The sequence below is a fragment of the Scomber scombrus genome, chromosome 7 (assembly GCF_963691925.1).
Source record: "Scomber scombrus chromosome 7, fScoSco1.1, whole genome shotgun sequence".
Taxonomy (NCBI): Eukaryota; Metazoa; Chordata; class Actinopteri; order Scombriformes; family Scombridae; genus Scomber; species Scomber scombrus.
The window spans coordinates 22,201,595-22,218,639 of record NC_084976.1 but is presented as its reverse complement, the minus strand read 5'-3'; the positions used below and the strand labels follow the sequence as shown (position 1 = coordinate 22,218,639).

Sequence of the window (17,045 nt, the reverse complement as noted above, 5' to 3'; positions counted from 1 at the left end):
GCATTTTCATCTTTGTACAATGAATTTTAACGTACGTTTCTGACATTACTTTCAACAGAGCGGAGTTTTTCGGCTGTACATATGGCTGACCTTCTACAAAATAGAGGAAAGCTGAGATGGCGGCTCCGTCTCTTCGCTGAGCTGTTTCACTGAATCGTTTGCAGACTCAGACCAAGCCTCGGAGTCCAACATTGCATCGGATGAGTCACTCCAAAAAGCATCGTTTAAAGCTTCGGTGGAGACCCTGTAGCCAGTAGCGACTGTTAAATCTTTAGAGGGAGGCAGGGTCTTCTAAATATTGTTAAAATGAGTTTAAATTGAGGATTTGAGAATCCACTTTCTGTTCTTCAAGGGCCAGGATCAGACATGCTCCTTTTATTGTCTTGGATTTTGTTTTAAAGTTTGTATCGAGGTCATAAGTGTTTGTACAACGTCACAAGTAGAAACCTCTGGACCTACTGGTGTTTCCGCAGGTCTTATCTTTTCGTCGTTACCGTCACCTCGCTCGCCGCAGGTGAGCTATTTACAAAGACCAGAGGGGAAGATAGAAACTTGATGGAGGAGTGAAGAGCAGGAGTGGAGAAATAACTTGTTGTGTTTTGCACTGGAGTTGGGGATGAGTGTCAGAGCGAGGTTCGGCCATCTCCTCCCCCAGGATGAAGTCATACGAAGGGCGTCATGACGGTGGAGGAGTGGCGGAGTCCCTGGATGGCGGCGTAGGGCCCCTGCTGGAAGTAGTGGTGGTAACGGGGCATGTGGAAGGACGGGAAGGATGGTCCGCTGCCCTGCATAGTTCCAGCCAGGGCGGTGGGCGTCAGCGGCATGCCCAGCCGGCTGTAGGGGGGCAGAGAGCCTTGGATTGGGTGGGGCAGGGAGGCAGCGCCGGTGCCCATGGCCGACAGGGACTGCGGGTGCTGGAAGCCCGAGAAGCCCGAGGTGGTGGTGACCCAGGAGCTCAGGGAAAGGTTGTCTGAGGCGGTGAACGCCGAACCTGCAGAAGACAAATGAAGTGGATGTAAATGTTAGAGTAAGTAAGAAAAAAGACCATTAAAAGACCAAAACCAACTCCCTCCTCCTCTGTGCCATAGATCTCTGATGTTGTCCTAAAACTATTAAAAACATGTCAATGAGTCACACCGCTGCACTGATTTCCTCCATTACCATTATCACACTCACTGTGGTTTATTTTGACTCAATGCCACATAAACTGTGCTGCTCACTAGCACACCAAATGTGGATTAATCCGCCGCTGAAAATAGTCCCCAACAAATACACTGTTTCACCCTGTTTGAATAAAGCTGCAACTAACGATTCATCTGATGAATATTTCTTTGATTATTCATTTGTTGTTTTGTCTACAATGCTTGCTATAAATTCCCAGAGCACAAGGTGATATCTTCAAATGTCTGGTTTTGTCCAACCAACAGTGCAAAAACCCAAATACATTCAGTTTAAAGGCACAGAAGAGAAAGAAAACCATAAAAAAATCATCACATTTGAGAAGCTGGAAGCAGCAAATGTTCTGTATTTTCGCTTAAAAATGACTAAAACAGTAATAAGGTGATTGATTAATTATCCCACATTAAGTTCTTGTTCCCTTCTTTTTTTTATGGGTCTCTTTCATCTACTGTATCTGTGTGTGTGTGTGTGTGTGTGTGTGTGTGTGTGTGTGTGTGTGTGTGTGTGTGTGTGTGTGTGTGTGTGTGTGTGTGTGTGTGACGGCCGCTCACCTCTGGTGTGTGCGGAGAGTCCGTCCTCGCCCAGGTTGTCCTCGTCGCCGGCGTAGGTTCGGATCGGCGACCGGGCGTACGAGTGCTTGTGGATCAGATTCTCAACACTTTCCCTGCAGCAAAAGCCGAAGAGAGAACCCCAAAATAAATCTCTTTTTTTCCCATTTCATTTATTTATTTTGTCAAGTAAATATAAACATTTTTAAAGGATTTTCAGAAAATAAACATGTCGAATATATGAAAAATACGAACATGAAAATAATCTACTTTACTTCTTAACTCTTCTTTAATATTTGAAATGAACTAAATAACAACACACACTGAATGTAAAGCATTTTCTCTCAGTTTCAGTGTTACTCTAAAATCTGTGATGTGTCAGTTTTATATATTTAAACCTTTATTTAACCATGTTAGAGTTGAAAAATGTATTTTTGACAACAATAAGCGGCAACAATGAATGACACAAAACAAAAGCCATAAGATATACGTCAGAAGTAGGGCTGCTACTAATAGTTATTTTCATTATCATAGTAATAGTTCATAGTAATAAATCAATTAGAGCCCAAGATGGCATGATCAAATGTCTTTTTTTGTCCTGACCAACAATCCACAATCCAAAAATATTCAGTTTAATCTCTCAAGGATAAAAAAAAAAATCACATTTGAGAAGCTGGATGATTCATTGATTATCAAAATAGCTGGCGATCATTTTAAAAGCTGAAAAGCAATCGATTAATTGACTAATCGTTGACGCTGTAGTCAGAAGATCAGAATTAAAAAGAAAAAGAAAAAGAAAATTGTAATCATGAATAGAAGTCACTTTTTTGCCTGCTGTATTTTAGCAAAGATTGTGATTCTTTGATAATTTTAATTACATTTTCTTAATCTATATTTGAACAAAATAATACAAAAACATAAAAACATGAATTATTACAGAAGCACATGTTTTCAAAGGGTCCCATACTGTGATAGATGATAATAAGTCTGCTGTATGAAGCCTTTCAGTCGACATTTTAGTTGTTTTTCATGGCTGATCCGTCAGATTCGGTGGAAATGACGGGTCTCATTTAGCATTGTTTTATGTTTGTATATTCAGTTTCCTTTACATGTTTAGTTTTTATCTGAATGTGTGTGTCTTTGTATGTATTTGTGTTGACTGTGTATGTAGATTTCTGGTGTGTGTGTGTGTTGTGTGTGTGTGTGTGTGTGTGTGTGTGTGTGTGTGTGTGTGTGTGTGTGTGTGTGTGTGTGTGTGTGTGTGTGTGTGTGTGTGTGTGTGTTTGCTATCCCACAAAGTGCATTAGCTCATTTGAGTCTTGTCAGACAGCACTTCTCAAACACAGTGACACAAATTGTTAGGGGGAGGTAGTGAGCTTGTGTGTGTGTGTGTGTGTCTGTGTGTGTGTGTGTGTGTGTGTGAGGACAGACAGGCAAGTGGTCTGCATCATGAGAGCCATGCGTCCACATTAGCAGCCCCCCTCTCTGCAGCCCCCGCCCCTCCAATTAGGTTAGGAAAGTGCAATATCTGTCAGCAGAGGAGTACAAATGTGTGTGTTTTTATCAGCGTCGGGCCCCTCCGGCGCAGAGGCCACAGCGAACTCCCACAATGCACGGCAGGGCGGGAGGGAGTTGAGGGCGGGCGGGGCATGCTGGTTTCAATCAGTCACTGCAGCCAATTGAATTACAGTGTGTTTTAGTGCAGTGGCCGACTCCAGACTAATGTGATTTCTGCAGCTCCCCGAAGATCAATTGATCAGGTCTAATTCACAGCCCTCAAATAGAGAAAGACAGAGAAGAAAAAGGAGGAGGAGGAGAGGAGGAAGATGGGGGTGGGGGGGAGGTGGAGAGGGGGTGTCTGGCTGTGTTTCGGCGGTCTCTGTTTCAGGATGTTTGATTGAGGGAAATGGGCAGATGGTTTGATTTTGTCAGCTGATTTTGGCCGTAGTACCGGAATCAGGAATTACGAGAAGTGTGTGTTTTGGCAGCGTCCATAAAAATCCTTTGGAGGAAGACTGTAACTGTGTGTGTGTGTGTGTGTGTGTGTGTGTGCGCGTGCGCGTGTGTGTTTGTGTATGTGTGTGTGTGTGTGTGTGTGTGTTTGTGTGTTTCGGAGGTATTGAGCATGAACTCTGAATCTGTCACGTACAATAGAATAAGATAAATAGAAAGTATAACTACAGAGGAAAGAAAGGAGAGGAAAAAGACAAGAAAGGAAAAATTAAAAGAGAATTTTAAAGACTAGAAATGAAGGACAGAAGAAAGGAAAGGAAAGAAGGAATATATAAGAAAAGGAAGTAAAATAAATAAATAAGAAAGGAAAGAAAAGGAATTAAATAAATAAGAGAAGAAAAGAGAGAGTCCAGAGGACAGAGACCAGACAGAAAGGCAGGGAGATCGAACAGCAAAAGGGGAAAGAAGGGAAGACACGAGATAAAAGAAAGACAAGAAAAGAAGCAATGTAGACAAGAAAGAGAAAGACAAAAGAATGAAAGAAAGAAAGGCAGAAACACCAAAATAAGGAGGAAAAAGAAGGACAAAGAAGATGGGCAGACAAGCAAAGGTAGAAAAGGTAGAAAGAAAAATAGACAAGAAAGGAAAAAGGGAAGACAGGAGAGTAGAACGAAAGACAAGGATGAGAAAAAATAGTAAAAGAGGAGACAAGTAAAAAAGAACAAGAGAGATAAGGAAAGAGGAAAACAAAAGACAAGACAGAAAGGCAGAAAATAGGAAAGAGTAGGAAGGTAAAGCAAGAAGGGAAGAACATAAAGACTGGAAGGAAGAAAATAACAGGGTAAGAAAGGACAGAACACAAATATAAAGAAAGACTGAGACAGAGGGAGAAAAAAATTATGAATATAAGGAAGAAGAAAGACTGGAAAAGAAAAAATAATGATGAACAGAATTAAAGACAACAAGAAAAATGTAAACAAGAATGGAAATTTAAAAAAAGGAAAATAAACTGAAATCAGAAATATGGACAAGAAACGAATATAGAAAGACAGACAAGAAAGAAAATAAAGAGGAAAAAGAAAGACAAAGAAGACAAGAAGCGAAAAATCCTAAACAATCTAGACGCGTTGGGCCTGGATCATGAAGTGAAAAGCAGTCAATGTTTTAATTATCTGACCAATAAAAATTAAACTATTCTTCTTTCTTTTCCTCTAGTTTACTGTGTGAGGATGATATTGATGATGATAATAGGTCAGATGTTTTGAGTGGCAGTATATTTCCCAAATGCTAGATTGTGAGCAGTGAGCAGCCCCTCCTCTTTCACTCAGCTGGCTGCTTTTAATGTAAGCTGAGATAAAAACAACGCAGTTTGCTAACGTTTATCACAAAAACACGACATTGGGAACAGAAGGAAGAGAGTTAAAGTTCAGCCGTCGTTCTCGACCCAGACAGCTAAACTTAAGCCAGTTTCTCTACAACGAATGCCGAGTAGTGACAACACGACAGCGGCAGCAGCAGCATTATGTGACTTATCACATGATTCTGCAGTGATGACTTCCATCCCTCCCCACCAAAGCAAAGCACAGATATCTGCAGCTTTGCACTCAGAGAGGCACATTTAAATATTTTGGATGCAAAAGCCTGAGCTCGGCGCAGCACTGAGGACATACACACCTAATCAGACTTGTTTACTGTACACTACTGTGTGTGTGTGTGTGTGTGTGTGTGTGTGTGTGTGTGTGTGTGTGTGTGTGTGTGTGTGTGTGTGTGTGTGTGTGTGTGTGTGTGTGTGTGTGTGGTTTATGTGGCCGGCTCTGCCAGGCTATGCAATGCTGTTAATGTTGGTCTTGGTGCTTGTAACGATTGCCGCTGATGATGTAAAAGGCTTGTATGATTAAATTGTGGTGCATTCAGGCAGGTACAGCAGTAACGGCCTATTTTGTTTAACATATGCGATTCAGAGAGTATTAACTATGACACACTCTGATTCCTGCCTACTGCAATAAAGACAGGAAATAAAAAAAGAAAGGAAAAAAGGGATGATATAGGGAGACAAGAAGGAATAGACATAAAGGTAAGATAGGCAGATGTAAAGACAGAAAAAAACAAGAGAGGAAGAATGAAAGATGAAAAGGAAAGACAAGGTAAAGAAAAAAAGTTAAGATTAGGAAAGAAAGACAGCAGTAGGGAAAAGCAAGAGAGGAAGAAACGAGAGAAAGAAAATACAAGGAAAGGAGTGGAGAATATAGTATAAGAAGAAAACAATCCTAAAAGATAGAAAGATGAGAGTTGAAACTAAGAATAAAAGGAGGAAGAAAGACAAGAAATGAATACAAGATGACAAGAAAAACTTAAAACAAGAAAGGAGAGAAAAGAAGAAGAAAAAGGAAAGACAACAAGGTAAGAAAGGTTAATGGAAAGAATGAAGGAGAGAAAGACTATGAAACTGAAAAAAACCAAGGAAAGAAGGACAAGAAACAAAAAAGAAAGAAAATAAAGAACTGAAATGCTTGATAGAGAGCTGAAAAATAAAGAAGGAAAAAGGCTAGTTAAAGCAAAAACAGAAGGGTTGACAAAGAGGGAGGGAATGTAAGAAAAACAAGACAGAAAAGATGGAAAGACACAAAAAGGAAATGATAAATGAAAGAAGAAAAGACAGAAAGAAAGAAGATTGCAACATGAAACGTGGATTATCTGTTTAAACTGACACAAACAGAGAGAGATAAACACTGAAGCTTCTGTATTTACTAATGAGCCGAGATCTCATACTCCCCTCTACACACACACACACACACACACACACACACACACACACACACACTCCTCCCTCCCTCCCTCCCTCCTCGTGTATCTTATCAGTGGCGGCCATGGCGGCGGAGGACAAAAGCTAAACAAGCAGTGCAGGACCCAGAATCCCCTGTACCTCTCCATGTCCGTCAGCCGCGACGAGTCCCGGAAACCTTTGGCGAACGGGTTGCTGTCAATCTTCAGTTTGGTTATCTGAGAAAAAAAGACAAGAGAAAAGTGTCAATTATTATTCTTCAAAGTCACTATGTGGAGTATGAAAAAAATGTGATCATTAAAAAAATCTTCTGTAATATTACCACAATGCAGCTCATGATTTAAAGGAGCAGTCTGTAGGATTTAGTGGCATCTCGCGATTAGGTTGCACATTACAACCTAATTAAACAACCCCCCCCCCTCCCCCACTACTAACCATGCAAGAAAACCTACAGTGCCCGAAAACTTGCAAAAAGCTTGAAAGGCCTTCTTTACTATTGATATCTATATTGTCACAGTTTATCAATACACTTTCAGGCTAGTTTTAAGGGGAAATGTGTATTAAAGATAAAGACTTTTGCAAGTGAAACATGCAGAAAGGCAAAGTACTTAACAATTGTTGAATTTCACTTGAATTTCAAAGATATTACACTAATTTAGTTCAATACAGGCTGTGATTAATGACCAGCACTGTTGCAAAAAAAGGAGCCCAAGTAACAATTAGAGCTGGGTATCAGTACTCAATACTTTAAAGGTACTGACCATAATAAATCGACACTAAGTAGTATCGAAACGTCTCCCGTCAAACGATAACTGCAACCGATCCTTTTTGTACCCAGAACTAGAAAAATATGACTATTTGTGTGAACGTGCTCACAGGCAATCAACACAAGCGTTCTTCGATATAATGCAAATTGTGATTGGCCCACTGCCACAGCAGCTATATGACCCGTCTGTGTGATAATGAAGTCGCATTTAATGCTTCTGTTTACATGATGGTACTGGTGTCACTTTAAGGGTACTTGGATTAGTTCTGGTATCAGTAGTCATTTCATTCTGGGCTACTGTAGAAACATGGTGGTGCAACATGGCGGCCTCTGTAGAAGAGGACCCGCTCCCTGTGTAGATTATTCTTATTTTCAGGTGATTCTACACTAATTAAAACATACTTATGAATTTTATTCATTTTCTGCCAAATCCATTCTGCTAGATGCCACTAAATTCCACTAATGGAGTATAAAGCAACAACCTATTCTGTGAGTGAGTACCAATATCATGTGACCTCATGGTTTAAAGGGAAGAAATATAGGCTGGCAGTAACTGTAATAAAGCTTTATATATGAATAAAAACCAGTGCTGATCAGTGTTCCCTGCTCACTGCCATCTTCGTCAGGTCAAGGTCAAAAACCTTCAATTTTAGCTTTTAAGCCAACATGGACAAAGTGGAAATGGAAAGTCCATGAACTCCATCTGCTGAGGAAGATCATGTGATACGATCAAGTAAAAGGAAATTTTAAAGCCCCTGAAAACAGACAAGGCTTAAAGTTTTACGGCCGTTGGTTCGTGTCACTCACCAGCTGGTTCTGATAGGCTGTGACGGCGGTGAAGACGGTCTCGACGAAGACAAACGTGCGGAACTCCTCGGACTTGAGGTTGAGCAGTGAGGCGGTGTGGTCTTTCTTCTTGATGATGTGGACCCGCGGCTGGTACTTGTGCATGGAGTTGAGGATGATCTGCAGAGGAGGAGCACAGCCAGAGTCAATGAAACAGATCAGACATGTGCAGGTTTGAACTGTCCAATAATCATCGTTATACAACTGCCTGCAGGATTGCACCATGAAATACAGCTGAAGTCCCTCCATGTATACACACTAAAAATCACTGGGTTAGAAATTGGCCCAGTTTTGGTGTTATTTTTATATTATTGTTGGATGTCAGGTGTTTTTTGGCTTATAGGCACCTGTTGAAGGAAAGCAAGATGCTGAGTCCAGTCCACAGTGATGTTTAGTGCAATTTAGACTGATATAATAATTTAGAGTAGATAAAACAATGAAATGAATGAATGTAGAATAATATAAACACCTCAATAATAGTAGCAGTAAAGAAGAAAAACTATATTTACACACACTTGTGAATTGGGGATTCTTGAGAATGAAGGTTGTGCAAAAGAAATGAAGAACACAACAGAACAGCACAGTGCTAATTTTGCAAATATTATGCTGCAGGACAATGTGTACAACATGTATAATATGTACTACTGAGCCAAGGTGAGAGTTAGTGGTGTGTTTAACATGAAGTGCAGTATTTAGTATTTACTGCCTGAGTTGTTAATTGCTCTGTAATTGGTAGAATTTTTTTAAAATATCATGTAAAAAAACAGTGGCATTAAAAGGAAACATGATGTTATTAGACCTGTGACTAATGATTATGTTCATTATCGATTCATCTGACTAGTTGTTCGGTCCATAAAATGTCAGAAAATGCCAATTATTTTGGCCAGAGTCCAAGGTGACATCCTCAAATGTCTTGCTTTTTTCGCAACCAGAAGTCCACGACACAGAAATTAGAAAATATTCACATTTGAGAAGCTAGAATCAGAGAATTTGGGGGGAAATTTACTCAAAACAATGAATGGATTATTAAAATAGCTGGCAATTATTTTTTTTAAATTGGAAACTAATAGTTCAATCAAGTGATAATTGCAACTCTTTATGTTATATAAAATTATACAATAAGACACAATAAAGTGTCCCAGTGAGGTAACGTGCACAATGAAAGTGAAGCAGCTTAAAGGTCATCATTCATCAATTACTGACACCTGCTCTTTTCCTTTTGTGACGTTAAAATGTCCTTTAAATGTCTAAATATGAAACGCTTTACGTCAAAATGTGAGCTTGTCTGTCTGCCAGAATGATGAATATTGCATTGCTGCAGGTGTTTTTAAAACATTTCTTAAAAAGTCTGACATTGTCTATTTTATATTAATCAGATTATTGTCAATAAACAATTTAATTATATACAGTGTTGGAGTGTAAAACATTTGTGAAATGGTGAATTAACACATTTTAACACATGTCATAGCTGCTTATGCCTCTTCGCAGCTTTGGATACGTTTCAAAAATAGAAAAGCTTTCATATTCAACCAACTCGTCATTCTTATTGAAAGGGAAGGGGAGGCCAACAAAGACGGAGGAGAAAAAAAAAGGGCAAAAGAAGAATAACAAAAACACGAAGAGCTTGTGATGACAGAAGAAGACGGGGATGCTGTGCGAAGAGACGAAGAATAAAAAGACAGAGAGAGGAATGGCGTGATCGAGGAGAAAAAAAAAGAGAGACAAGTGCGAACAGATAAAGTTGTTAACAGCTGCAGCGTCATGGTGAGAATTTCCCCTCCATAGTTGTTTGTGTCTGGCTGCGTCCCAGGAAACAGTTTATCTTTCTCAACTCAGGCCAATAAATTAAAGATGGAACTGCTGTGTGACATTTTGTGTTTTCAACCAATCGTACAATTTATTATCAATCTCAGCATGCAGGTCACAGTTAAATTCAGATATAGAAACAGTAGATGCTGATTTTAGCTACACAAGGATGCACCATATACATTGCTTCTGTGTATGTCAGTGATAATAAAGTCAGATACAATGTGATATTTATATTTATTAAAATAGTAACCCTGTTTTTAGTGCAATGACACTGTTCCTCCATTGCTTTCATCACATAATTCATCCTGCTTGTTTGAATGATTTGTCAAATGGTTTTATTTGAGATATTGTTGGTAGTGTTTATTTTGGATACAGTAATTCTTTATTTTTTATTGCTTTTAGGTTACGTCTGTTTAAGAATATACAGTGCACACTCCAAATTAATTTAATTTCACTCATTTCATTCATTTATATTGTATGTTTCTGAGTAAAAACAGACATTTGAATTAATTTAAATGTAAATTAGCTAAGTATATGAATCAAATGATGATCATATACAATCTAACCTTTATCTGGTCCACAAAAATGTAAAATATTTTAGCAGTTTAATTATCACAATGCATTTGCTTGGTGTCTCTTGAAATACAGTTTCTTTGTGGCGATCTCTTTTTGGTGTAAATACATTATCTCTTCTTAAAACAAACATCTTTGGTATGTTTTTTACAAGATAAAATGTGTTTTAATATATATTATTATTATTAGTAGTAGCCAAAAAAATTTGAAATAATTTAAAGAGATATTCAGCACTTTTTGGTGTCATCTGCTCATATACTGTAGAGGCTTGTTTTGGTTACTTTCATGCAAGCTGTATCATGAGTCTAATTTTTTTTTTTTAAACAAACCCACACACACCTTTCAGGACAATAATTACCTGGTTTCCCATGCTGTCTGCCCTACTGTTGGCTAATTAATGGATAAACGCTAACTGTTTTTCTGTTCCCTGCTGCTGCTTGTCGTGATGCCTTCAGTGAAAGGAGGATTAAAGGAGCAATTTGCAAGAGTCAACCGAGTACACTCCGGCCTTTTATTTCTGACAGAGAGACGAATAGCCTGCTGTTCATGGAAGTTCTGCGTGACTTTTCAAACTTTAACATATTTATGTACACTTATAATTGACACGCTATTTAAACTAGAGCCTGACTGATATTGGATACAATTTTGATACTGATATTTTGGTTGATAATATTATATGTACAGAATATATAGATAAAAATACATTTTTGTTTGTAATAATCCCTCAAATGTAATGTAGGTATGATATTTATCCAGTTTAACAATACATTTAATTGTATAAAATGAATGTGCACGAATTAGCTTTGAATGGTAAAAAAACCCATTTGGGTCAGACAAAAAACAACAACAAATGCCTATATATAAAACTTGAATTTAAAAAAGGGTCAAATATAGCCTACATGAAAATAATGCCTATATCACTTATATAAATCAGCACAACATATTATTCACTGATACCAATATATCTGTGATATAGGTCAATATCAGTTGATAATATCGGCTGACTGATATATCGGTCAGGCTCTAATTTAAACTATATCCAGGCTTAGATTAATAATTTATGGCAATAGTAATAACAAATCCAGACCAGAAAACACAGCCCACTTACACATTTATACATATCATTAATTCAGCCAATTAAAAATGTTGGAAGGCCCAATTATGTTATTTATTCACATTCTTTTTTATTTATTTATCTATCTTCCACATCAGTGTTACCTGATTTATATTGTTTGATGTACTGTTGTTGTGTATGTGTGTAAGGTGTCCTTGAGTGCTTTGAAAGGCGCCTTTAAATAAAATGCATTATTATTATTATTATTATTGTTGTTATGTCATAAACTTAGCTTTGTCTGTTTTTGTTTCAGCTGAAATGTAACTGTGAGCTATGTTAACATTACAGCTTGTACACATGAGCTACATGTAATAATAACTATGTTAATACTTGACGTGCTTTTCTATCGTCAGCAGACAGAAGACACTCACATGTCCGTGTTGGTCCAGTTCGTTGTTCGTCAGTTTGACTTTCTCAAAGGAAACCATTTGCTTCATCAGCTGCTCTCCGGTGAACGGAGAGTCCGGGTGAACATACAACCTGCAGGAAAAGGACAAGAACGTGATGATGAAGAAGAAGTAGAACGTCGGGTCACGCCCTGCGTTCTGATTGGCTGAGCGGCGTTCGAAACCAGCGTTCGAAGCCAGCATTCCACTGCGTGACTTGTAGCCTAGCAACCGTTCCAAACGCGTTCTTGTTTTGTGTTTTGTTTATTTTTTGTTTTGTTTTTATTTTTTCGGAATCTATTTTTTGTTTTAGAGCAGGAAAATCGATGAATTCGTAATTCTAATTATTTTTAAATTAATATAAGCCTATACAGTATATTTATCAGTTTATCTAGTAGGAACCTACCTGTAGTTGACTAATTTACATTACGCAAATAAAGCAAATATTGCCGAAATAGCCTATAAAAGCCTGCATATAGCTTGTTTTATATGCTGTTACTTATGTTGCCATTAATCCACATTATCCGATTTAATTGTGTTTAGATCTTTATATGCAAGTTTATTTCGATTGTATAACGTTTCTATCTTTATATGTGAGATTATTTCGATTTAATTAGTCTATTTTTATGTCTTTGTAATTATAGGAAAGTTTAGATCACATGCATGGATTTTTTTTTTTTAAATACATGTGTCCAGTTTGGGCTATAACCTCATTCAGACACCAATAATAGAGTTGAATAAATGTTTTCTTTATTAAGTTTTTTCCCATCATGCAGCCATGAAAGACAGTCTGGTGGGGAAATATTGAATACTTTGTTTGGTTACTCATTTCCTCGGTGTGAAAGTGGGACAGTTCAATTAGCCTAATTAATAGGAATCACACAAAAAAAAATACCGGAATCAGTATAAAAAATGTCCAACGTGGATTTTTTTTTTCTTAAATTGTTGGATGCAGCCTGCACTCAGACCCTCCCAGGAAAAAAAACTTGACTTCAGTGTCTAAGCATAGACGGTCCTTTCCTGCACTGAGGGAAGAAACGCGGCTTCCTCAGCTGGCGTGTTACTTGAATTGACATCTTCACATCATTGATCAGCATGTATGAAGGCTGCCAGATGCATCCTGATCATTCCTGCTCTATAATAAGGTGGCGACTTCAGTTTTTGGTGTTTGAATAAAACGAAACGCATAGACTAAACACGATAAATCCCAATATAACCATTACTGGAGTACTGATGTGACGGCTCCTGTTATTAACACAACACCGACATCTGGAATAAAAACAGTCACCTAAGAAGCGTCTGGCATGAAACCTACCATTAAAATATGGTATATATAATGTAAGTCTTATATATAAACATAATTATACTATTAGACTAAAATAACACGTTAACCTCGCCTAGTTATAATTTCCATACACACACACACAAACACAAACACAAAAAATAAAAAATACAGGCTGTATTCTCCTCATTCATTAAAGCACTTTGAACTAGCCTACACTAGTCTGTATGAAAGGTGCTATAACATTTGATTGATTTGATATTTGTTTTTTGTGCTTTTTCCGATTATTTTCTATTTCTTTCTTCGTTTTGCTTCTTTTTTCACAGTCATGAAGATGAAGTAGTATTTTATGTTCAGTCATCAGCTGTGTGGACGGTGAGTGTCTGTACCTGGCGGGCAGAGGAGGGTCCGCCTTGCCGGCCACCAGCCAGGAGGAGCGGTGATAAGCGTACCGGTACCGCTTGTTGTCCACCGGGACGATGTCCATCAACACGATGTACTTAGAGTCCTGGTCCACCCCGGAGAAAGAGACCCGGATGGTGGGAAACATCCTCCTGATAATCACAGGGCAAAATATTATCATTATTATTAGTAGTAGTATTATTGTTATGCTAATTATGCCTACTAAAAGCCTATTGATTATGTGCCATTTAGTTTTTTCTCTTCAAATCGAATCTAACCAATATTTGCTACTATTATTATCCTATCAATAGCAGTAGTAGTAATATTTGTATATTTTTAATTTTGAGCACAGCTTTGTAAATGTATTTATATACAAACAGCAGGCAAGACATCTCAATCATAGCTATGCATGACTAAGATATCAAAACATTCTTCACTGTCAGACACCACATCATGTCCAGCAGTCTGTTTTCTTTTTCATTAAGTTAAATAACTGTATTTTTTGTAAATGTTATTTCCCAACATGAAGTCTAAATGCTGTTTTCAAAGCCGTCTCCACACTGCCAGGAATCCTGGTGGAGAAATAGTGAATCCGATATGTTTGGGTTCTTTTTTTCTTTCTTTCTTTTGTTAGGGGGCTTTAAAGTGATCCCTCTTAAATTCTGAAGCCTAGAAAATAAATATAGTATTTTTTTGTAGGATGAAAAATCCCCTCAGGTTACTGAAACTCCCAAATTGCCAGAAAAACACATTTGCACAATGCACATCCACGAAAATACAATCAGTAGAAATATAAATGTTTTCTAAGCTTATGAAAGATAAGCTTGTCCCAGTTTAGACGGAAATACCTACAAATATATTTACACTGTAAGCTAAAGTCACTTGGTTGTTTTTCTTTTAAGATATAGGCTACTCTGAAATATAATCTAATTCTAATTCTTCTTATTTATTTACGTATTATAAGCACACATACATAAGCCCTGTGGTGTGGGCCTACAGTAAACCTATAGCTTGTTCATTTTGTCACGTGTATGTACTTAAACTTCCGCTTTATCAGACGAAAGGTGAACTTTTCATCTCAGGTGTTGCTGTGTGTATCGCACCTCTGCATCAGGAAATAAGCTTTATTCTTAATTTTACCTTTTAAAAAAAAAACAATAACAGCAATAACGGGACAATAAATGCCCTGCTTGTTTTATTTGTAACAAAGTTTTGGGCTAAAAAAAAAGACATGAGCAGTGTGTGTGTGTGTGTGTGTTAGGTTTTTTTTTCTTTTGCATCCTTCCTTATAATTTAGTATATTAAAATGCTGTTTATATTATATAATTTTGACCAATTTATCTAATTATTATCAGGGCTATTACTATGACCATTATTATTAGCTTATATTATAGTCTAACAACTCCCACTGCATAGTGATAAATAACCATAAATGCATGTAAATGATATAAATCAGGTGTTAACCATTTACCTGCCGGACTTGGTGATGATCATCTCGGTGCCGAGGTCGTGAAACTTGTCCCACAGCTCTTTGGTCTCCAGGCTGCACGAGATCTTCGCCATCTCCTCGCTAGGGATGCCGGGATTGGTGGGGATCAGCGGCTCCGTGCACACCGCGGGCGCGCTCCCGCTGAAGTCCCCGTGCCCGTCCAGGGATGACAGGTCCGGCAGAGACTGCTGGTTGCAGGAGGACTTCTCCACAAATTGCTCTTTTTGTTTTTAAAGAATACACGCAGAAACAAAAAGGAAAAAAAAGTAAATAGATCTATAACTTACAGTTTCTCAGTTTCTTTTAATTATTCCTTTTGTATATTGTTAATATTAGAGCATCCATACTGATCCATGCACATTAAATCTCAACAGGAGCGTTGACAATGAAACGGAAAACATGTTTCCTATTTGAATCCATTAAATATGTTTGTCCTTAATGGAAAAAGGCCGCTGTGACAATTTCACTCAAATGATAGAAAAAGGGCAAAAATGGACTGAAACATCTGCAAAATGTTTTTTATTCCTTAAAAAAGATGACCAGATATCAAAACCCCTTTTTGAGGATTGTTAAGAAATAATAGTGGAGTATTTTGGATATGTGAAGCTGCAAATGACACAAACGTCTCCTGTAAGAGAATAAAATAAATTCTGATTGATTTCTTTAAAAACTCTCCAGACCTTTCTGTTCCAAATTCAGTGAATATGGAAACAAAATACACTTCATCACCTGCATGTTAACATTTACTTTCTGTATAAAACACATGATCCACTGTGTCAGTCATCTTCACTTCTTTTGTAATTTCTGGACATTATTTAAATCATTAATAACAGCTCGGTTATAATATACTTATTCAAACCTCAATTTGAAACAATCGCCACAACTCTATAAATGTAAAGAGTGTATTTGTGCAATTAAAATGATGTTAGGAGTTTTTTTGTCACCATATTTACTTATTTATTTATTTTATATACTATTTACATTATAAAGCTTCGGCTCCCTTCGCTTTTTACCTCACTGTCAACAAAGAGAGTTCATCCATCTTTAATATGCGTATTATTTCCTCTTTTTTTCATCTCTTGGTGTTGGCCTTTTTATTCCAGTTAGTTATTATCTTTTTTTTTTATTCTCTCTGTTGCTTCATCGGCTCTCAGTTTCCTCACGGGGAACTTTCACCTCATTAAAACCTTCATAAACGCAGGATTGTTTGTGCGTAAAACTTAAATTACTACAAAACTTTACGCACAAATCAACCCAGAATTAAGTTTATTTTATTTCCCAGTCCCAGACTCACCGAGTGGCTTGATGGTGTTCTCCTCCGTGTCTTTGTCCTTACTGGACTTCCCACTGGACATCAGGGCGGCTATGGAGAAAGCGTTTGCCCGGGATGAGAGCTGAGGTTTCGGGGATGACGTGTACTCCATGTCTTTGGGTAAAAAGCTCAAATTATTCCGCCTTCAAAATAAAATAAACAAAATCCTGTGTCCGCCTGTTATTGGCTCCCGGCGGAGGAAAAATACGCGCAGTTTCTCCCCGTTTTCAGTCTATTTTACGCACAAACAATCTGCTCGCCTGAACGGATAACAAAAAAAAGAAAACTCGCCTCTTTGCACAAAAAAACCCAACAAAAAAACACTTGTCACAAACGAGTTAGAAGTCTTGTTGGATGCATGTTGAAGGAAGAAGGAGGACTGACTCCAGTGACTTGTGAGCGTCCTGCGGTGGCAGATCTGAGGCCGGCTGCTCTTTGGGAAGCTTTGGTCCTGGTCACCCGCCCCTTATTATTCCAGTCTGTCCTCCAATCACTGTCTCGGCTTCCACGTCACACTCACACTGTCCCACAGCGGCTCTGATACCGAGCAGCCAATTAAATAAGCGGGCTGTCAGGGTTTTTTTTCTTTTTTTTCTTCTTCTTC

General features: G+C 38.0%; 1 protein-coding gene across 2 annotated transcripts; it reads right to left on the bottom strand.

The window, feature by feature from the left end:
• Positions 1-662: 662 nt before the first annotated feature.
• Positions 663-16,669, bottom strand: tbx20 (T-box transcription factor 20). Of its 2 annotated transcripts, none has more exons than XM_062422784.1 (8): positions 16,424-16,669; positions 15,112-15,349; positions 13,628-13,792; positions 11,942-12,050; positions 8,036-8,194; positions 6,574-6,680; positions 1,731-1,843; positions 663-991 (listed from the first exon to the last, which is right to left on the bottom strand). In XM_062422784.1, the coding sequence occupies exons 1-8, from the start codon at positions 16,551-16,553 to the stop codon at positions 663-665; spliced, it is 1,350 nt and encodes a 449-aa protein (XP_062278768.1). In that variant the 5' UTR covers positions 16,554-16,669. The 2 variants fall into 2 exon arrangements, with proteins under 2 accessions (XP_062278768.1, XP_062278769.1); XM_062422785.1 differs by having other exon boundaries at positions 6,604-6,680.
• Between the last annotated feature and the right edge of the window lie 376 nt (positions 16,670-17,045).